Genomic DNA, 25,110 nt, shown 5'->3' with positions numbered 1-25,110 from the left:
TATTTATATGGTTTGTTCTTATTCTGTACTGTTACACTACTATTCCATGTAAGGGGAGGGTAGAGATCCCGTTAACATGTTTAACCCCGCAACATTCTCTATGTATGTGCCTGTCCCAAGTCAGGAGCCTGTAATTCAATGGATGTCGTTTGTTTATGTGTTACATGTTTGTTTTTCGTTCATTTTTTGAACATAAATTAGGCCGTTAGTTTCATCGTTTGAATTGTTTGACATTGTCTTTTCGGTAACCTATAGTTGTTAATTTCTGTGTCAATGTTGTCTCTTGTGAAGATTTGTCTCATTGGAAATCATACCACTTTTTTTATATAAAGTTAAAGAGCATTGATGACCAAAAATACGGCTACGGTTATTTATAAAGGCAACAGTAATATACCGCTGTTCGAAGTTCATATTCGAAATTTGAAATATGCCTTGTATAAAAAAGTCCTTTGTATTTAAAATAATTCACACATTTGCAAACTATAAATTTATAAAAATGACCATAAATTGATATTCATGACCACACCGAAGTACTAAAATATGGACAAAAGTATCCTGCACAAAAAACCTATCTTTTTTGTTGTTACTTAATCTTGAAAGTAACAAACGTTTCCATTGATTTTGAATTATTTTTGAAATTTTTCCATTTTAAATATGCATAAGAGTTTTTTTTTAGTTTACCTATACATTCTGCAGTTACTAATATCAATCACTGAGTCAACAAATGCTATATTTAATGCATCGGCAAATTAACAGGTTTGGAGTCGAAATTTTACCAAAATTGTTTATTAAAGTTATCAAAGGTACCAGGATTATGATATAGTACGCCAGACGCGCGTTTAGACTACATAAGACTCATCAGTGACCCAGTCCCGTTTTTGTGTTAATTCCAATTTCCAAATTCAGAAACTTTCTATACTGCATATACATCATATAAACAAACTTCGATGATTCATTTAGCAAAGAATTGATAGATAGTGCAGAGTATTCAGACATTTTCTTTGACAACATTTCCACTTTAATAATTTAACCATTCTTATCTAATATCACGTATGGCTTAAGTCCTGTTTTCAATTTGTTAGATTTTTTAATGTTGATTAAAACTTTTATTCAAATACAAATTCGGATTATTTTTAGGTGCCAGCAAATCACTTATTAGCGGCTTCAGTAATGTCGGCACCTGCTGCTTTGGCCGTGTCGAAACTCTTCTGGCCAGAAACAGAGAAAAGTCGAATAAACAGCAAGGATATTTACAACATGGAAAAGAGGTCATACTGTTTAATATACTCTACATGTATATCAATAGTTTATAATTCAGATATCGATAAAACCAAAAAAAAAAAGGCTAACAAGGGTTCAGGCGATTGGTATGATTGCCAATTATCCATCATAGCTCAAATAAAACGAATATAAGCTTTTAATTCTATAAGAGCTTTAGTTTTTTTTTTTTAACTTATATAGGTTGCATTTCTTTAAATATTAACAATGCAATTTCCCGATTGTGACTAAACCTCTTCCACCTTTACTATGAACTTTCGTAAAACAAATCAACGGAAAGTTGAAATACTCTACTTTTTAGTCAAAGATCAAAACAAAGGGCTGCGCGGCATATAAGGAACATATCCGATGTCATTTGTGAAACGGTTATTCCATAACGGTCAACCAACTCGTGATGGCGTCCTTAAAGTTTACGAAGGGTTGATTTCAAATGCACCATTTGGAACTCTTGGTTTAATAGCTTCCTTGTGAGCAGCAACCCTCAATCAAGAAAATCATGATAGGAAATACAAGCACGAGAATATCTTATCATCTTTTTTGTCGCAAAGTTTTTTTTTCAACCGACCCTCATTGTCAATTTCTAGATGTTAGTCAAGATTTGAGGCCCACTTAACTGTATCTGATGCATCCTTTATCTCTAGTTTGATAGGATAGATTCGTTTAACATAATAACCTAATTTTTTTTATTTTTTAGTGAAAGAACAAGAACGTAATCTATATAGGGGAAAGTAGAGTTAACGGTTATTGCAAACTTCTTGTCTTTCTTCCTAAGAAGTTCCTGTATAAAGTCAGCCTCATAATAATAAGGAAATATGTCGGAAAGAAGAAGGGCCCACTTTGTTCCCATTGGAATGCCGACAGTCTTTTGAAAAACAAGTCAACCGACGTAACAAATATGTTGTCAATCAAATATTCAAGCATCTTGATAATGTCAGTTTCAGAGAATGTTTTGTTTGAATCCGAGTGATCCTTTACAAAGTAGGATTTATCCCTCCCTAAGACAGAAACATGTTACTACGTTGGCCATTTTTTTTTATGAAACAAAGCAAAATTAATCATACGTTTGTTGTTTTCGTAAACAAAATTTAAAATATTCTGTACATTTTGTCACTGAAGTTTGTTCACTGAATTATTACAAATAAAAGACATAAATATAATATTTCAAATTCAATTTTATGTTGAACTGTAATACATGTGTGACAGTTTTCACAAAACCAAAATTAACATAGATGCCTTACATATATCTGTTTCAGAGTACATCTGCAGTGCCAATGCAAATCATATGTAAAGTTTATATTCACTGGCTACAATTTACCATATTGACTTGGTCGGATTGATAAATATTAGCTTTTACATTTCAAAAATATCATAAAAACGATAATTCGAAAAAAATAAAATTGCCGTAACGATGTGATGTTATCAAAATTGTATCTCGTCACGTTTAGCCACGACATTGAGGTACTTTTCTGGTTATGCATATGAACTATATCGTCGCCAATAAAACTGTACTAATTTGATATTGCACTTAAAAGTGCAATGCAAATATTTCAACTATATACATATTCTCAAAAGATTTTCAATACGCAATTCTTTGTATCAATCCAAACAGCATATTTTTGTTTCTATTAAATTATATTCCATAGGACATTTGATGAGAGACTTTCCTTTTTTAATTTTCCTTGGAGTTCAGTATTTTCTGGATTTTACTGTCTATTCATCAAGGTAAGGGTTTGGAGCTTCAATTATGTAAAATAACTTGAACTGCAAATTATGAAGAATCAATTGCTTGCCAAGTAGTGGAGTAGATTTATCTTTTTCTTTTTATTTTCACACATAAATCCTTTGACCATTTGTTTTGTGACTTTGAAGGATTTTATGTCTTTCTTTGGAATGGACTTTTTAAAATAAATTTGGAGCTTTTCATCAATATCATATTCAATAATATTTAATCTTACTCAGATTGCACTGAAAAGACAATAATATTAATCAAAATTTGAATATAATGGCTAATACGCTGCTCCACATATGGTTTAATATTAGTAGTTAGCCAAATTTGTTGACTTAAGATGTTTATGCCCGCTTTGATTTCATTTTTTATCTTTGATTTCCTTAATTCAGGCAGATTAAGAATATTGTCTCTCCAAAAAGGATTTTTATTTTGCAGAAAGTAACATAACTAAAATACCAAACTCTGAGGTAAATTCAAAATGGAAAGTGCTAACTCAAATGGCAAAATCAAAAGCTCAAACGCATCAAACGAATGGTAACTACTGTCATACTCTTGACTTAGTACAAGCCGGTCGGATTTTTGTTAGGTTGTTTTCTCATTAACATATTCCTAATATCCATTCTCAATTTCATTTGATAACTTCTAAAACCTATCCGTCATTATTTCCAAAGTTCCAGACGGATTCTATGATAATTCACTTTTAGAATGATGATTTGTGTCATCGTTCTGTTAAAGGTCGATATCTCTACGTTGATCATTTACAGAGATCCGTAGCCTGTCAACACTAAAATTAAGTTTAAACCCCACTAGGGACTACTGTAAAAAATGAATGCAATAAAATACAAACATATGCTTCCATCGGCCTTTAACACTCATAGTCAATCAATCAATATTTGATTGCAAGTTGTGAAATAAAAATACAGAAAACGACTGACTGTTTATTAGAGAAACACACGAAATAAGTTCAACTTGTTTAAATATCTCTGATGTAAGTCAAGAGTAAAACAAAACACACATTGGTTGAGGTTACTCGTCAAAATAATACCGAAACTCTGTTTCTTTTTATGTTGTTTTTATTCTAAACATAATGTTTAAATATGACTATTTGTTTTGTGGTTTCTTTCAATATCGTCTGGCTTTTTTGAAAATATGACAAACTGAAGCATTAAAACCAAACCAAGAGAACATTCGTATAAAAAATACTCTTGTCTGGAATAAAATGCATTTACTATGTTATTGATTCTGTAATGTATATAGACAAGAAGTAAAGATATTAAATAAGTCGAAAAAAATAATACAATTACAGGAAAGAAAAGAACATCATCGAGGCAGCGGCAAATGGAGCATTGGAAACAATCCCATTGATTGCTAGCATTGCAGTCAATCTCATTGCATTTATAGCTATATTGGAATGTATAAACGTTACGTTGGAATGGTTTGGTGCGAGACATGGGTTGGAACCTCCATATATTGATGACACTTTGTCATTTGAGGTAATTTTGTTATACACATATATCATATTTATTTCAATGTTTTCGAAACTTTCTTATAGAAAATAAACATTTTTTCGAGTCCGACATTTTTATAATATACTGTCCCATGTTTTCTTTCCATTCATGTTTTTCGTCTGATTCACTGTTTTTCTGTTTTTTTATAATTAAACTATAATTTTTATTTTAAGATATATAACTATTTATTCAGATATAAAACCTTTATAACAATAAAATAATAGTTATCAAAGGTAACAGACCTATAATTGATATGCCAGACGCGCGTTTCGTCTACATAAGACTCATCAGTGACACTCAGATCAAAATAGTTATAAAGCCAACAAGTACAAAGTGGAAGAGCATTGAGGACACAAACATTCCAAAAGGTACTGTCAAATACAGCTTAGGTAATCAATGTCTGGTAGAAGGAAATTCTAAGTATTTCGAAAAAATCATACTTCTGTAAACGGGAAATTTACAAGAATTACAATATAATTGATATTCATGTCAACATCGAAGTGTTGACTACTTGGCTGGTGATACCCTCGGGGACGATACCTCCATCAACAGTGCCATCGACCCAGTGACGCTCAGATCAAAATAGTTTTAAAGCCAAACAAGTACAAAGTTGTAGAGCATTGGAGACCCAAAATTCCAAAAAGTATTTTATGATTAAACTTTCATTTTAATTCTTAGCTATACTAACATTCATTTAGATATTAAACCTTTATAACAATAAAAAAGCCTTCACGAGTAAATTTATCTGGTTTTTGTTAAGTTGGACCTCACATTTCCAATATAATTCTAAAGTTTTTGTGAATACGTAATCTTTAGTATATTTGTAGGATGGTGACACTACTGTTAGTTTTTAAATGTACTTTTGTGATTCTTTTTATTATGGCACGGTCACAGAATTTAAGGCCTCTACTCATGAAATACAAATCGTCCTTTTCCATATTTGTGTAAATTTCATTTAAATCAACAAAGATTTTGTTGAATTCTTCATTTATAAAAAGAAGACGTGGTATGTTTGCCAATGGGACAACTCTCAAGAGCGAAATGACACAGAAATTAGAAAAAAAAGAATAAGAGAAACAAGCAAATAATAGTACATATGACACAACATAGAAAAGAAAAGATTTAGCAACACGAACCCCATCAAAGACTTGGTGTGACAGTTAAATAGAATTTGACAACATTATGTGAACATAAAATGATAAATTGATAAACAAAACTGGAATACAGCAGACATTATTGTGTTATAATCGAAATCACGTTAAAACAAATAACTATTTTAACATTAAAGAAAACAAAATGACAAAATATATTACGTCTTTTCCTTTAGCTACCAAATTTTCTTTTTTTCATGATTGAAACACTTCAAAACATTTGAATTTAAGTGGAGATCATATCAATATGAAGTGTTCACAATGACGATTTCATTACTAGCACAGTTTGAAAAGGGAGAATGTGGTATCTTGTTTTAAATAGAGGGAAAATGAATTGTTTCATTTGACAGAGTGTGAGTATACTCAACACTTTAAGCATATTCTACGTCACATGGCAAGATGGTTTCATTTCGATATTACTATATTTTTCAGTTCATCTGTTCCTACGTATTTTATCCGTTGGCATTCATCTTAGGTATCGATCCGATTGATTGTAGAAGAGTTGGAAAACTTATTGGGATCAAAGTTTTTGTCAACGAGTTTGTAGCATACCAAGCATTATCAGTTTACATAGATAACCAAAAGAATTTAACATGGTATGAAAGTCAGTTAAATTCAACACTGAACAGCACATGGCATTTCAATGGTAATGACATAGTTTATGATAACTTAAACATCACGCTTGGAGATGGAATCCTTCAGGTAAGTCGATAACTATAAATTTTCCCTTTACATTTCAATTAACCTGATAAATAGAAAAAGTAGTTAACCGATGTTCAAACGTTAAAAATGAATAAAGGGAAAAAAATCCGGGTTACAAATCGAAACCGAAGGAGATACACCAACTATAAGAGGTAAATAAAGGAATACCGAAATGTAACAAAAACTAACATCGAAAAACATAGAAACGAACTACTTCATAACAACTGCAATATTCAAGCTCGATTTATGACATTTTAAGACGGGTTGAACATGGTTTAATGGCTAGCCATCCAGCTTCATGAAAATGTTAAAACATATCGTCAGATTTTTGTGTCGTTGGTTTGCTGTTTTATTACTGTGTGAAAAACGAATTATATTTCCTGGTAACCTGTTTTGTATTACAACAATCTACGAGTTCAACACCTCCAATTAAAAGATGAACAGTTTGAATGTTTTTTTTTATTTCAGCATAAAAGGAAACTGTTAAGGAGAGGCAAAAAATATCAAAGTGATTTTCAAACTCATAAATCGAAACTATACAGACGACGCCATGGTTAAAACAGAAAAAACCAACAATTTTCTTACAAAAGTACACAACATAACACATAGAAAACTTAAGACTGACCAAAACAAACCACCCAATAATTTCGTTTTATCTCAGATGCTCTGCAAGATGAAATCATGTTCCATATATGATATCCGACGTGTTGCTCAAGTGGAAATTCGATAACAAGTATTATTCGTGAAATATCTTTTTAAAGCTTCCAGTAATAGAAACAAAAACTTCGATACAATTGATTTATCTTGTTCGTCGTACCACTGACATTAATGTTTAAAGTGACCTATAGTACCAAAGTGTCGGTTTTGCAATAGTTGTTTTTATATTTCACTGTATTATCTACTATTTTGGCACTTTAATAAACAACAACAATCAAAACCAAGGAGTAAACAAAGACTCACAAAACCAAAGGACATTTACATCAACAGTTATAAATATTAATTAAGAAACAACACGAACTCCACTAAAACCGGGAATGAAATCAGGTGCTCCGGAAGGGTAAGCATTTCCTGCACCGTATACGGCACCCGTCGTGTTATTTCTTTGTTCTGTTCGGTAATGATGGAAGGTATTATGACTGAGGTAAATAACTTGGTTTGTTCGTTACTTATTATAGTGTAAAGCATATATTCCCTTTACTTCAAACCAAAAGTTGAATGTGGCCATACACATATGGTAACCCTTAAAAATGTCCCATCCTAGATTAAACCCTTCAAATGATGTGTTACTGTTTGACTGTGAGTAGTGTATTACTACACATCATTTTCCGTTTTAACGTCGATGACTCCTATTAAAAGTGTTCCACGATTTCGGTACATTACAAAAATCTTGCAATAACCCTTGACTGTGCTTTGATGGAAGTATATTGATATGCATTTTATGTTTATGTGTTACATATTTGTTTGTTTTCATATTTATTAAATTTATAAAACAATGGTAACTACTGTGCACCTATTTTTGACAATTTTGACCTATTATATCTGTTATTTTGCTTACACATCGTCGTTCGTATAATGGAATTTGATGCGACTGTCATACAAGTAAGAGGTTAAGCTAGCTATAAAACATGGCTTAATCCACATTTTCTACATCAGAAAACTTTTGTACTAAGTTAGGAATATAACAGTTGTTATCTAGTCGTTTGGTTTGTTTGAGCTTTTGATTTTGCCATTCACTAGGGACTTTCCGTTTTGAATATTCCTCTGTAGGAATAAAACCACATATTAACTATGTTTATAATGTAGAAGCCATGCGTTAGCGTTGTAAATTAAGTGCAGTTGACTGATATATTTTTTCCGTAATGTGCTATGACAAATATTGCATGTGCTTATTCTAAATCGGATTGACCGGGATCAAGCAATAAACAAATCGCATGAGATTAAGATGGTGCATTTAAAAGATGATATTTAAAAAAATAAAATTTGAACAGACTGATATCTGAGAGTTAGCAATTAACGGCCTTCCCCTTTCACCCTTGGCAGACACATTTGGTGTACAATTTTTCAAGTAAATGCCTTAGATTTTTTATGACATAAGATTGTTCTAGACATCTTAAGCATTGTTCTTTTAGTTTCACAACAATTAGAAAGGTCTATGATTAATGCTTTATACAGTATACGATACGGCTGGTTTGAATGATCTGTTACAGAATACATCCTTAGTTAACAAAATGCACTTTTGTCAGTACACCTAAGATATCTTTTACTTTTGGGTTTAAGTTTTGTTTGTTGAGACCATTGAATCCCCTACATATATTTTGGATTCAAGGCATATTATTGACGTGTGTCTAAAGTCTTCATAACAATAATTCAGACTAACTTCTTACTGTTTCTTTTAATGATAATTATATTAATGTTTGTTGTGTTATCATTGTTTCAAGTTCATGCGAGTTTGTTAAATATCATGGCATTTAATGCATACCTATATTCAGTGTACTTAATTTATTCAAATATCAAAACTGCTTTAAAAGGTACCTGTTGTGTATTTTGAAAATTCTATACAATTTGATAATTGAAGTTTGCAATGATTTACGCTCAATTAAACGGATAAACTATATTTTGATTTTTTAAGGATAAATCAATAGTTATATCAACGTACGCTTTATGTGGATTCGCAAACTTTGCGTCTATGGGGATTCAGCTTGGTGGTTTAGGAGCGCTAGCCCCTTCTAGAAGAAGTGATTTGACAAAGGTTGTGTTTAGTGCGATGATAGCAGGAAATATAGCCTGCTTTTTGACAGCATGCATATCAGGTAATTCAAATTACATTAAAGATAAAACAATTATTATATATTACAAACATATCAAACAATTATATTAGGCAAATCAAAATCACGTGAAATGGAATAGTTTAGTTAATTTTTTTTTAAAAATGCGATGTATGGATATTTTTCGCTGTTAAAGGCCTTACGGTGGCCTATTGTTGTTAATTTCTAGGTCATATGGTTTCTTGCTGAGCGTTGTTTCATATTAATCATAACGCATCTTATTATTTTATTATAATCTAAAAACTAAATAGTAAAAGGTATAAATAAACAGATTATTCGCCAGGGTATAACCTTTCACGAGTAAACTTCCATTAAAATGACTTTACAGATTATGTTCTAAAATGGGCATAGTTGGGTTGGAAACGTTTTAACTGAAGAGAACAAGATTAAACAATGATAAAGAGTCGTTTAGCTTTTTTGCCGACAATACTCCTCGTAAACGATTAGTTGGGTATAATAAAACAATTGTGGCCCCTTAAAAGCGATAAATATAAAAATGGTCAGCCATAATGCTCTCATTGAAATAATCTCTTCAGATTGTCAGGTTTTGATAATCACCTTTTATTCGGATTATAATTGTATATTTAATAAATCAATTGTGACAATTAATATCCTGTATAATGAAAGGCAATTGTACTTCGAAATAACTCTGGTCTCGGGTGAGGATTAATTTAAATTAAGTTTGCAAGAAAATGATATTCCCTTAAAATTAAAGATCTAGCTATCGATCGTTTTAATCGTGAAATCATCGTTAAAATTCTTTTACATTCACATATCGATTTGGATGATTCTAGTAGACATGTTACGAAAAGGTATATTCTCGACGCTGAGGTTGACAAATTACACTTTAAATTTGGGGACGGTGTCAAAACATTGATTATAGATTTAAACAGGTAAAATTTAAATCCTGTGCGTCTTGGTTAATTCAAACTACATTTATCTAGAACATCGTTATGTATGTAACATCTTATACGACAATTGCTTTTGTGATATCATTGCTGGCTAAAACCTTGCATAAGACATAAAAGGTGTACGTGCGTAGGAGTAGGTGGTCTAGAAAAAAGGGGGCTGAGGGTTATACAAGACTTGAAGTTTATTCAATTCTAGATTGATAATCATATATTATACATAGTAAGCAAGTTAAATTTTAGGATTTTTTTGCCAAGTTACTCATTCTGCCTTTTTCAACTCAAAACTCCCGTCCTGCCTTTTTTAAATTTAATCCTAGTCCCCTTCTCTTACTGAACAAAAAACCTGGTACCTCCGTAGGGTAGTAATAGGTAATATCCAACAGATTTAATTTAAAAAAAAACCAAAACAGTTGTTTTAGAGAAACTCCTAGCAGGAAAGACCCATTGGTCATCAGTGTCACTTTGTTCATATTCTCATTTTCTTATGAAACGGTTGGCGAATTTCCACAAATGTTTCAGGAATTTATGAAATACACAATGTCTGCATAAGGTGGTTTTAAGATGTAAATGCAAACTTAATGGTTTAACACTAGTAATGTTGGGGCCCTTTGTAGCTTGTTATTCGGTGTGAGCCAAGGCTCCGTGTTGAAGGCCGTACATTGACCAATAATGGTTTACTTTTTTTAATTGTTATTTGGATTGAGAGTTGTCTCATTGGCACTCACACCACATCTTCCTATATCTATTAAGTCATTATGCAATGCTTTTGAAACTCTGCAGGGTTGTTCAACCGATGAGAAGCGAGTCATATTTTACACAAACCTCTTCTCGTTCTGAACATACATGAAATATTTGCCACTGAACGTTAAGCAACCAACAATAAATCAATCACAAACTATTATACAGAAAATACAAAATGAGCTGTCACTTTTGAAATTGAGACAAAGTTGGAAGGAAATAAAGAAAGAAAATTCATGCCTTCGAAGCTATATGACCGGGCGAAAATTTTCTAAAACTATATAGCAAGAAATGCCTCAAGTTGAAATTTTGTTTAAGTTGTTTTAAAAAAGACCCCGTTAGATAAAAATTTAAGTGGCAAACAACTGGATCAAAATACATACAAGTAAAAGTGTTTGTTTTTTAAACCATATAAAATTGATCGGTACATATATATTCACGAGTAGGTATACATCAGATTATAATACTTAATATTATTTGCAAGATCTATTAAGGGCTTGGCAAAGAATTCACACACGTATGTACCCCGTGTCTCCGTTGCCCTGCACATCTACTGCATTAACGTGATCGAGCCCCCCCCCCCATTTTTTTGCAGTATTATTATAGTTTCTTAAAAATATAATGGAAATTATTAATATGTATTTCTTATATTTCTTATCGTTTAAATGTTATTGAATATTCGTTCCATACGGAATTGCCTGCGAAAGGATCAATGCAGTTTTCAAACAAAAATCCAATGTATACACAGGTAATCTCTTTCGTGTTGTGAAACAGTCCCCACATTTAAAGTGTAATTTGTCAACCTCAGCGTCGTGAATATACCTTTTCGTAACATGTCTAGTAGTAATAATATAATCAATAAGGTAATTGGCAAGATTATGTAAAATGCATAGATGCAAAAAATTATAGCATTACTTTGGCTTTTAAAGGGTAATCGGCTGTCAAATAAATGCTTATAATTAGTGAGTATATATAATATATGATATAAAATTTATATTATCATGATTTGAGTTGTCTTTTTTGATGTATTTGTCCATTATGTGTTTGGTTGCTATTTAGAGAGCATGACACATATGTAGTTAACAGTAACTTAATGAAAAAAACCTGACCTAAAACACTAATGATGTGTTAAGTTTGTTTCAATTTGATAGCTTCTACCCCTTTAATAGTAGTGAATATGAATCACAAAACATTATAATTCTGTAAACTAAATACTGCAATTTGTTTATGTCATGTAGAATGATTATTTTTATTTTTTTATGTTTCAGGTCTCCTTTATGATGGAAGATAAATTTAGCTTCTGATATATGTATGCTTAGACTTGAATATCATACAAACCATTTATATCTTATTCATCAATATTTGAGTGATTTTGTCGCTTTTGCGTTGATTGACGATAACTATTTTGATAACAAAATCTGCTGTATTATTTAAAAAAGATTCATTTTTGTACATACATCACTTTATATAAAGTTGTAAATTACGACTCAAACTGTTTTTTTTTGTCGTCTTTATCCATCTTTGTTTGTTGCATTTTAGTTGGCATGATACACATGTTACTTCAATGAAACATTCTGCATAAGCATATTAAACTAAATTATTGAAACTGGGATCAAACATAGTAAAGATAAAGCACTTATTATGTTCAAATTATGTAAAGTTTTTACAGAGTTTACAATTTGTCGTAACGGATGCTGTAGCTATTTTAATTTGTTGACATGAAATACACTCTTATTGTTAAAAAAAATGATTTGTTTGTGTGTAATTGAATACGTCGTCACTGCAAATATTCGACTTTTATTTTGAACGACAGCAATTTCTGGAATATTACTCAATCTAAAATATTATGGACTAGAGTCTGGATCATGCAATGTTAAAATACTGTTATACAACTAGCCGTATATTGTGTACTGAAAACCATGTTAGACTTTCTTTTTTATATACAGTGTAAGCATTTTACACGAGTCTATGCTAATTGACATTTAAAATGTTTGCTGAAGCTTAAAATCAATCCGACTTTTGGTTTTACTATTATATCTCTACAACTATTTTAGTTATATTTTGAGGAGATCCCACTTCTTTACGTCAACTGTTATCGCCATTGTAAGTATAGGTATAGACATTGTGTCCGCAAATATCTAGTAGGCCAGACATTTAATCATAGTATGGCCAGTTTGATCAATCCGTAACCCAAAAATTTGCTGTTAGACAACTCATGGATAATGTTGAATATCAATATATGTATTCAGTTTTCATTTGATATAATTGTGAACATATTTTATTTATTAATATATAAAAAGGATTGAGCAACTGACATAGCATATAAAAGCACTCTCCATAATACATGCACAAGGTATAAACCAAATGATAACAACTGTATTTTAAATAATATGATGTAATAATGTAAAGTATATTAATATATAGGCAATTACTCATCATGTATTCAAGTACCTTGAAAATGTTAATATCTTTTATTAGTCATTATAAATATATGTATACATAAGGTTTGAAAGAGACACTAAGCTTGCTTAATGGAATAAATAATTTAATGTTGAAGTGGATAGAGACAATAACACCTAAATAAAACAAAAAATAAGAAAATTTCAAACAAAACGTTGAGTGTCACTGATACATTTTTCAGAACAAATTTAAAAAAGCAATAGTCATATCATGTATAAATAATTTGTTTCTAAAAAGTAATACATTCAACAATTATGTCTACAATATCAACAATGGAGTAAATATAATTAATAGGATCTGTCTTACATCATTGTACTTGTGGGGGAATTTAGAAAAAATTGTTAGTTTTCATAAACTGAGTGATTACATGTCAGAACTAAATTTAAATATTGGTGACCTGAAAGAAAATCAACAGAAATTAGAAAAAAGAGATTCATGGTTTTGTGTTATCATCAAATCAGTTGACGAAACAATTTATACATTCAGCAGTCCTTGACAAAAAGCTTTCAACAAAAACAAATTTACAGAACAAAGTTACTCACACAATCACATCAAAGGAAAATTCTGACTTTAAGAAAGCGTTGACAAAGTAGACATCAAATTCGAAACTAAGAACACAAAATGATGCTCTTGAATATTTTTAAGAAGCTCAGACTGAAAGTCAATTTTGACAAAAACATTTTTTACAAAAAAACGAGGTTACTTACACTGTCACATTAAAGAAATATTTTGACTAAACGAAAGCGTTGACATATTTGAAGACATCAAACTCGAACCTAAGAACATAAATTAAGCCTCTTCAGGAATAGAATCAGTTTTAAACAAGAAACTACCTGATCTTGAAAAACAACTTCATGAGATACATGTACCTTGAATTGTATTTGAAGCAACCATCATCACGAACAACCGATTAAAAGTGCGTACTTCAAAAACTGATGACATAACAGATATAAATGAGAAATGAACAAAAAGTAAAGAAAAAATAAATAACTTTGCATTGGCCATAGTACTGATACCCATAACCATTATTCAGTATACCGTTACTTATTACTCTTTACCTAGTATATCGTTACCCATTACCCATTATCTAGTATATCATTATACATTACTCATTAGCCAATATACTGTTAATCATTACCCATTACCTAGTATACCGTTATTCATTACCCATTTCCAATAGTCTATTTTAACGTTACCCATTACACGAAAACCAATATCCATTACCAAGTATATCGTTACCCATTACCCAGTATACCGTTACCCATTACCCTTTACTCAGTGAACCGTTACCCGTTAACCATTACCCAATATACCGTTACTAAATACCCAGTATACAGTTATCAATTACCCAGTGTACCGTTACCCTTAACCCTATAGACTTTACACATTACCCATAACCCTGTATACCGTTACCCCTTACTCATTATCTAGTATACCATTACTCATCACCCATTACTCAGAATATTGTTATTTATAACCCATTATCCAGTAAACCGTTACCCATTACCCATTACCAAGTATACCGCTTATTTATTGTCATCCTCACATGTGCTCATTGATTTAATTCTAGCTTTTGCCAAATTGAATGCAAGTTATTTATTTTCACAATTCCCCCCTTTTTAATCCTCCTTATCACATCCAATAGTCGCATCTATACTTTGTCTAATAAAAATTCAAGAACGATTGCCAGTCCGTAATAGCATACTGTTTTGCGGCCTTTGATCGGAAACATTCATTGAAAGAACGACATTAAAACTAAGCTTCAAATACTCAAAATAAGGTTAACTTAACTGACAAACAATTAGTGATTCCACATCTTTGAATTAAAACACGGACGCTGAAAAGTTATCTATGTGTAACCACCGGTTCAATGTTCATTTAACACTACCAATACCAATCACCAAGTATAGGTTACACTTTGTAAATACAGCTGTTTCTCAAAACACGCCTCTTATGGGGAGATCTTTAATATTCATAGAAAATTAATTTTGTTTACATACTGGTTCCCAGTTATGCTCTCTGTGTTCCATCTCACAGAGACATAACTTGGGAATATTACCAGTAAATAAACATGTGCATATTGTTTACATTGAAATCTGTGATAACCTTTCATTCGAAGTAGGGGTAGTTAAGAAAATTAATTTTAGTTTAAACTCTGAGAAGTACAGGGCATATAAACGTTGAAAATGTGCCGCACAGCCCTATATTTTGACCTTTGAAAAAAATTGTGGTGCATATGAACTTTCAATTCTAGGATAAGATTTTTTTCAAAACTTCATAGTAAAAGAGGTACAGTTTAAGCCGTATGAGGAGTTCCTTTACGAAATTGCATGGTCAATATTTACAGAAATGCAACCTATATAGGATGAAAAAGGGGAATATTCAGAATTTAAGCAAATTTGCGTTACTTCACAGATTTTAAAGAAATTATCTCAAATATGAAGTTTTAAATATGTAATGAAGATTGATAGAATCCTGGGCTTTAAATATGATGACTCAGCATAAATTCACAGTGTACAGTATGCATAGTTTACTTAAAGTCCTGGATACAAAATTAATTCATAATATTTCCATATTTGTTAAAAATTGTTAAGAAGTGCTTATATTTACTCTTCGCAGTCATTGAAACTCATAGATCCTTCCTGAATATTATTTATGGGTATTTGTGTCCTTTTGATAACCCAAAAGTAAGCCGCAACACCTAAATCTGCTTTTTTGTCACCACGGCATAATAAATACAAGCTAGAAAAACAAAAATATCTCAAGAAAACTTACAATAGTGTGTTCTATTCTGAAAATGTACTAAATATTCCAAATAGCTAGAAACAGCAGAATGATTTAGCAAACTTGAGGCCCCAGGGGCAAAAAACATAGAAAATTGCCTACCCCTTGGGTCATAAAACAAATAATTTAACTTGTTAATGCTATGATTTGATGATTTTAAAGTTCTTGATATAGAAAAGAATAACTATGTTTGGAAGTTATGCAAAAATCAGATGTTAGCAGTCATCTCTACAACATTTTAAGTGAATTTATATCTCAGACTAGTATCTGCATACATACAACTATTGCAAATATGGCTTTGTTTGAACACTTCTAGTATATATATATATGCTAAACTGTGACAGATATATGGTTACAGATGATACTGTTATGACAAGAATTCTAAATTGACCATTTGAGGCAGAAAATGTGTTCTTTATTTGACAAATAGGCATACAGTAAGATGTGGACTGGAGACAGAGGCTGGATTGGATACTTTATATAATTTTAAATGTTGTAATGATTGACTGCAAAACATTACATTTATAGTATTCTGATATGCTCTCAATATGTTATTAAAACAGTTTAAAACAAGTTCTAGGCATTTTTTTTTTATCAGAAAATATGCAAATAGAGTATGCTGCCAATAATTAAAGTCTTGTTTTCAAATTCTTTAAAAAAGTGATACAGGGAAGGGGGTATAAGATGTATAGTAAAGAAAAGCTTAGAGTATACGCAGTGATTTCTTTAAGACTATAATTCTGATAAATGAGTATTAATGTGAGAAAAACTGATTTTAGAGAGTTTTCTACTTGAATAAATGTCTGTATAGGTTGCACTTTGTAAGTACAGCTGTTTCTCAAAACACGACTCTTTTGGGGAGATCTTAAATATTCACAGAAAATTGATTTTGTTTACATACTGGTTCCCAGTTATGCTCTCTGTGTTCCATCTCACAGAGACATAACTTGGGAATGTTACCAGTAAATAAACATGTGCATATTGTTTACATTGAAATCTGTGGTAACCTTTCATTCGAGGTAGGGGTAGTTAAGAAAATTAGTGTTAGTTTATACTCTGAGAAGTACAGGGCATATAAACGTTGAAAATGTGCCGCACAGCCCGTCAATAAATAGTATTTTAAAAGAATTGAATACTGTTTTTCTGTAAAAATTGAGACGAAATTAATTAGATGCAAGTTTAAAGTTATTAATTATTCTTACGTTTGCAACAGAGATCAACAGACACGAATCCTGGGAATATTAATTATTATACTTATAATAATTTTACTAAGTAAATAAGTTATAACTGGCACTAATTTCATATACATGGCAAGTCGTTGTAGAATAATTTACTTTCTATTTATTAATATAAATGCATCATTTATCATTTTTAATATAACAAAATATTTTTTTTTTATATTAAAATTAATAAATCTAATATTTAATTTAAAAAAATCGTGTCATTTTTTTATATTAACCATCTGCGACCTATATATATACCGTGACATATAATATTGTTTTTCCGGATTGAATACTATAGTATTGCCCAGTGCTTCTGTTTAAATAAAGTAATTTGTTTAGTTGTAAAACAATTACCAAGTGATAATCCTTTAAGAACTTCACCTCTAGTTTAATTTCAGGTGATCGTAGGGCAATAAATTGCGCAATTGCACACCTGTAAATCCAGTCACAATTCGGGCTACAGAACTAATTATCGGAAAAATCGGACATATATAATTTCACTGTGTAATTAAGAAGCAAACTTTAGCAAATAAATGCGGTACAGAAACCTTTCTTGCAATATCAATTGATCATTACCACATTTTAATTTTTAGATTAAAAGAAATGCCGAGAAAGTAGCTTTCTATTTTTTTGGTATATAAAAATGACCATAAATCTACTTATTCATGGTATGACATCGATATTTCTGACCTGACACCACGTACTTTATATTGCTTAATTCTTTAGAATTTAATATGCAATGTTTCGGGTTCTTTCAGGAATATTCCCAGGTAAACCCTCACCAGAGGCCGACAGGTACTGTCTAGTGAATATTTTATTGTACATAATTAAATAAAGTTTATCAAGAGAAAAAAAAATAAAATCATATAGACGGTGAAACACTTTTAAAGAAAACCTTTAGTCAAGTAAGCCTCAAAGGCAGACAGCTTAAACTCGAAAGAATCAAAATATTTTAATTTGGCAGAACTATAACCAATGAATATTTGTAGACAGAATATATTCAGAAACAAATTTTGTACATGTTGCTATTGTTTCTAATAATTCTCGTAATTTGTAAATGAATTAAATTCAAATAGTTGTACATTTTGTTCACCGTCTTCTTTAAATATTTTAAATCCATCATTTCTCGTTCTTTTGTGCAATTTGATATTATTTTTGTAAGATATTGCTCTATTTTATTGTTAATTATTATGGTCAAATATAGCAATATCAGATATTTCCAAGGAGGCAACTCCACCCATTAAAACGCCAACGATCTGTTGTATTATAATAGTATTACTTCCATAGGTAGCTCATTGACAATCATATAATTTACAATCCAGTTGCATGGTACCTTCTAAGATTTGACACGACTGGCGAATAACTGTATACCTTATAACTTCCATAGTTCACTGACAATCATATTAGTTTCCATGTTACCTTCAATGGTTTGACATAGTGATGAATTATTGATTGTTGGTTACTTAACGTTCAGTGGCACATATTTCATGTATGTTTGGGACGTGATATAGTGATGACCTAAGGTTATTTGCTAGTATAATAGTATAACATCTATATGTCATCGACAATCATATTAATTTGTATTTATTTTCCATGTTTCCAACTAAGGTTTGACTTGAAATTACGATGAATTACTGATTGTGGATGTTTTTTTAAGGCCAGTGACAAATAATTCAATATGTGTAGGGCGATTATATAGTGGTGACCTAAAGTTGTTTTCTAATATTATAGTATAACTTCCATAGTTCACTGACAATCATAATGATTTATAATTAGTTTCCATGTCCTGTATAAGGTTTGAAACGATATAGCGATGCATTCTTGATTGTCGTTGCGTAACAACTAGTGGCACATATTTCATGTTTTTAGGGCTATAATATAGAGATGACACAAAATTGTTTGCTAGTATAATAGTATAAATTTTATGGTTCATTGACAATCATACTAGTTTGTACTTAGTTTCCATAATTCATAGTCAAAGCAGTAACTTGTTGATTATATATAGTCATAGTATGTACTTGATGAATATCTTATAGTCATTGCAGGTACTTGATGAATATCATATTGTCATAACAGGAACTTGATAAATAACATATTCTTATAGCAGTTACTTGTTGGATATCCTATTGTCATAGCAGTTACTTTAGGAATATTATATGGTCATAGCAGGTTATTGTTGAATGACCTAATGTAAAAGCAGTAGCCTATTGAATATCCTAAAATCATAACAGGTACTGGATGAATATCCTATAGTAATATCAACTACTTGTTGAATATCCTACATTCAAATAAGAGAATTGATGAATATCATATAGTCATAGCAGTTACATGACGAATATCCTTTTGCCATAGCAGGTACTAGATGAATATCCTGCATTCATAGCAGTTACTTGATAAACATCCTGCAGTCATAGCAGTTTCTTAATGAAAATCGTATAGTCATAGCAGTTACTTGAGAAATAACATATTGTCAAACCAGGTACTTGATGAATATATTATTGTCATAGTAGGTACTTGATGAATATCATACTGTCATGACAGTTACGTCAGGATTGTTCTATAGTAAAAGCAGGTCCTTGATGAATATTCTATTGTCATAGCAGGTACTTGTTGAATATCCATTTGTCATAGCAGGTACTAGATGAATATCCTGCAGTCATAGCAGTTACTTAATGAACATCATACTGTCATAGCAGGTACTTGAGGAATGTTCTATAGTACTAGCAGTTACTTGATGAATATCCTACTGCCATAGCAGGTAGTTGTTGAATATCTTATAGTCATAGCAGTTACATGATGAATATCATAAAGTCACAGTAGTTACTTGAAGAATATTCTATTGTCATAGCAGGTACTTGTTAAATATTTTATAGTCATATTAGTAACTTGAAAAATATCTGATAGTCAAAGCAGATCCTTGGTGAATATCCGATAGTCATAGCAGGTTCTTGATGAATATTCTATAGTCATAGCAGTTTCATTATGAATGTCCTCATGTCATAGTAGTAACATGACGAATATCCATTTGTCATAGCAGGTACTAGATGAATATCCCGCAGTCATAGCAGTAACTTATGAATATCCTGCAGTTATAGCAGTTCGTTGATGAATATCCTGCATTCATGGCAGTTACTTGATGAATATCATACTGTCATAGCAGGTTCTTGAGGAATGTTCTATAGTAATAGCAGTTACTTGATGAATATCCTGCAGTCATATCAGTTACTAGATCAATATCCTGCAGTCATAGCAGTTACTAGATGTATAGCCTGCACTCATACAGATGGGTGCAGTCCTAACCTGTACAGCACGTTAACTTGATAACCAGTCATTTGGACTGGTCAAAGTTAACCTGTGACCGGATTTAGGACTGCTCTGACCAATCCTAGGACCAAAATCTAGTTAACTTGAAAAGCGGACTTGGTCCTAGGACTGTTTTTATGTCTGCCAAAAAGTTAACTTCGAAACAGGTCCGCTATTGATATAAGTTAACTTCGAACCAGTCCTGCCGTAAAGTTAACATAAGTTAACTTCGAAACCAGTCCTGCCATAAAGTTAACATAAGTTATCTTCGAGACCAGTCCTGCCACAAAGTTAACATAAGTTAACTTTTGCTTTGACAAATCCGATCGAAACCAGACCTGTTCCCAAGTTAACTTTTGACTGGTCTGCTCAACACTAAGTTAACTTGTAACCAGGACCGCTCTACATCGATTTTTTAAAAATATTTTTTAATATCTTTGTTTCGTAGTATAAACATCGAAAATAATGTAAAACTAATACTTCCGTTATATAAACAGGATTTAATACAACTATTTGAAAATAAAGTACGCATAAAACGTTGCTTGTAACACAAATTTATCTGTGATCTGCCAATCTATAAATTAAAAAACGATCTGGGTTACAATGATAAGGGGCACTAAATTATATTCCAATACCTATCAAATTCAACCACATTTGCACTTTATTTATATTTATATCTATGAAGAACTTATTTTAGAGGAAAGCATCATTTTAACACATGACTACAAATTTTTGTTCACATAAATTTAGGGTGCCAGCATGTCCTCCTTTTATCCAAAATATTGATGCGTAAAAAAAATTAGTTACGTTGTGATACCTCATGCTGACTTGTACAACAAAATTATTTGACCGGGTTGACCAATACTGTGCACTTTTATTTATAAATCTATATACCTGCATAGTAAATCAGCCATATTTTTTCAAATTTTTGTTCGCATGAATTTAGGGTACCAGTATGTCCTTCTTTTATTCAAAATTTTGATACGTAACAAAATTTCAGTAGTTTTGTTACCTCATACTGACTTGTACAACAAAATTATTTGACTGCATCAACTAAAACTGACCATATGTGCACTTTTATTTGTAAATCTATATACCAGCATAGTAAATCAGCCATATTTGTTTTGTCAGGATTCAATGTATATTACATTGACAGCAATATTGCTATACAATAACAACAATTTTTTGTTTGCATAAATTTAGGGTGCCAGCATATGTCCTCCTTTTATTCAAAATATTGATACGTAACAAAATTTTAGTAGTTTTGATACCTCTTGCTGACTTGTGCAACACAATTATTTGACCGTGTTGACCAAAACTGACCATGTGTGCACTTTTTTTTATAAACTTATATACCCGCATAGTAAATCAGCCATATTTTTTCAAATTTTTGTTCGCATAAATTTAAGGTGCCAGCATGTCCTCCTTTAATTCAAAATTTTGATACGTAACAAAATTTCAGTAGTTTTGATACCTCATATTGACTTGTACAACAAAATTATTTGACTGCATCAACTAAAACTGACCGTATGTGCACTTCAATTTGTAAATCTATATACCAGCATAGTAAATCAGCCATATTTGTTATGTCAGGATTCAATGTATATTACAATGGACAGCAATATTGCAATACAATAACAACAATTTTTTGTTTGCATAAATTTAGGGTGCCAGCATATGTCCTCCTTTTATTCAAAATATTGATACGTGACAAAATGGCAGTAGTTTTGATACCTCTTGCTGACTTGTGTAACAAAATTATTTGACCGTGTTGACCAAAACTGACCATGTGAGCACTTTTATTCATAAATCTATATACCAGCATACTAAATCAGCAATTTTTTTCGAATCTTTGTTTGCATAAATTTAGGGTGCCTTCATGTCCTCCTTTTATTCAAAATTTTGATACGTAACAAAATTTCAGTAGTTTTGATACCTCATGCTGACTTGTACAACAAAATTATTTGACTGCATCAACTAAAACTGACAATTTGTGCACTTTAATTTCTAAATCTATATACCAGCATAGTTATTCAGCCAGATTTTTTATGTCAGGATTCAATGTATAATACAATGGACAGCAATATTGTAATACAATAACAACAAATTTTTGTTCGCATAAATTAAGGGTGACAGCATGTCATCCTTTTATTCAAAATATTAATACGTAACAAAATTACAGTAGTTTTGATACCTCATGCTGACTTGTCCAACAAAATTATTTGACCGAATCAACTTAAACTGACCATATGTGCACTTTAATTTGTAAATCTATATACCAGCATAGTAAATTAGCCATATTTTTTTTATGTCAGGATTCAATGTATAATACAATGGACAGCAATATTGCAATACAATAACAACAATGTTTTGTTCACATAAATTTAGGGTGCCAGCATGTCCTCCTTTTATTCAAAATATTGATACGTAACAAAATTTCAGTAGTTTTGATACCTCATGCTGACTTGTACAACAAAATGATTTGACCGCATTGACCAAAACTGACCATATGTGCACTTTAATTTGTAAATCTATATACCATGTATACCCCCATAGTAAATAAGCCATATTTTTTATGTCAGGATTCAATGTATAATACAATGGACAGCAATATTGCAATACAATGGACAGCAATATTGCAATACAATAACAACAAATTTTTGTTCGCATAAATTTAGGGTGCCAGCATGTCCTCCTTAAATTCAAAATATTGATACGTAACAAAATTTCAGTAGTTTTGATACCTTATGCTGACCATGTTGACATGTACAACAAAATTATTTGACCGCATCAACTAAAACTGACCATATGTAAACTTTAATTTGTAAAGTTATATACCTGTATAGTAAATCAGCCATATTTTTTGTGTTAGGATTCAATGTACAATACAATGGACAGCAATATTGCAATACAATAACAACAAATTTGTGTTCACATACATTTAGGGTGCTAGAATGTCCTTCTTTTATTCAAAATATTGATACGTATTAAAATTACAGTGTTTTGATACCTCATGCTAACTTGTACAACAAAATATTTTGAGCGCTTCCACCAAAACTGACCATATGTGCACTTAAATTTGTAAATCTATATACCATATATACCCGCATAGTAATTCAGCCATATTTTTTTATGTCAGGATTCAATGTATAATACAATGGATTGCAATATATTGCAATACAATAACAACAAATTTTTGTTACGCATAAATTTAGGGTGCCAGCATGTCCTCCTTATATTCAAAATATTGATACGTAACAAAATTTCAATAGTTTTGATACCTCATGCTGACTTGTACAATGAAATAATTTGACCGCATTGACCAAGAGACCAAAACTGACCATATGTGCACTCTAATTTGTAAATCTATATACCAGCATAGTAATTCAGCCATATTTTTTATGTCAGGATTCAATGTATAATACAATGGATTGCAATATATTGCAATACAATAACAACAAATTTTTGTTACGCATAAATTTAGGGTGCCAACATGTCCTCCTTATATTCAAAATATTGATACGTAACAAAATTTCAATAGTTTTGATACCTGATGCTGACTTGTACAATGAAATAATTTGACCGCATTGACCAAGAGACCAAAACTGACCATATGTGCACTCTAATTTGTAAATCTATATACCATATATACCCGCATAGTAATTCAGCCATATTTTTTTATGTCAGGATTCAATGTATAATACAATGGATTGCAATATATTGCAATACAATAACAACAAATTTTTGTTACGCATAAATTTAGGGTGCCAGCATGTCCTCCTTATATTCAAAATATTGATACGTAACAAAATTTCAATAGTTTTGATACCTCATGCTGACTTGTACAATGAAATAATTTGACCGCATTGACCAAGAGACCAAAACTGACCATATGTGCACTCTAATTTGTAAATCTATATACCAGCATAGTAATTCAGCCATATTTTTTATGTCAGGATTCAATGTATAATACAATGGATTGCAATATATTGCAATACAATAACAACAAATTTTTGTTACGCATAAATTTAGGGTGCCAACATGTCCTCCTTATATTCAAAATATTGATACGTAACAAAATTTCAATAGTTTTGATACCTGATGCTGACTTGTACAATGAAATAATTTGACCGCATTGACCAAGAGACCAAAACTGACCATATGTGCACTCTAATTTGTAAATCTATATACCAGCCTAGTAATTCAGCCATATTTTTTATGTCAGGATTCAATGTATAATACAATGGATTGCAATATATTGCAATACAATAACAACAAATTTTTGTTTCGCATAAATTAAGGGGGCCAGCATGTCCTCCTTATATTCAAAATATTGATACGTAACAAAATTTCAATAATTTTAATACCTCATGCTAACTTGTACAATAAAATAATTTGACCGCATTGACCAAGACCAAAACTGACCATATGTGCACTCTAATTTGTAAATCTATATACCAGCATAGTAAATAAGCCATATTTTTTATGTCAGGATTCA

General features: G+C 31.1%; 1 protein-coding gene across 1 annotated transcript in view; it reads left to right on the top strand.

Moving 5' to 3' along the window:
* LOC139482737 (uncharacterized transporter YutK-like) overlaps window positions 1-12,259 on the top strand; it is a 44,704-nt gene extending 32,445 nt beyond the window's left edge. The window contains exons 7-11 of the mRNA XM_071266807.1: window positions 1,138-1,268; window positions 4,314-4,500; window positions 6,099-6,368; window positions 8,998-9,178; window positions 12,111-12,259. Of these exons, the coding sequence (XP_071122908.1) occupies window positions 1,138-1,268; window positions 4,314-4,500; window positions 6,099-6,368; window positions 8,998-9,178; window positions 12,111-12,133 (792 nt within the window). The 3' untranslated portion in view covers window positions 12,134-12,259. The remainder of the gene's footprint in view (window positions 1-1,137; window positions 1,269-4,313; window positions 4,501-6,098; window positions 6,369-8,997; window positions 9,179-12,110) is intronic.
* The last annotated feature ends 12,851 nt before the right edge of the window (window positions 12,260-25,110 follow it).

This window comes from Mytilus edulis, chromosome 7, assembly GCF_963676685.1.
Source record: "Mytilus edulis chromosome 7, xbMytEdul2.2, whole genome shotgun sequence".
NCBI classification, from domain to species: domain Eukaryota; kingdom Metazoa; phylum Mollusca; class Bivalvia; order Mytilida; family Mytilidae; genus Mytilus; species Mytilus edulis.
Note: the sequence above shows the minus strand (reverse complement) of the source record. Positions and strands in the feature narration are given on the sequence as shown.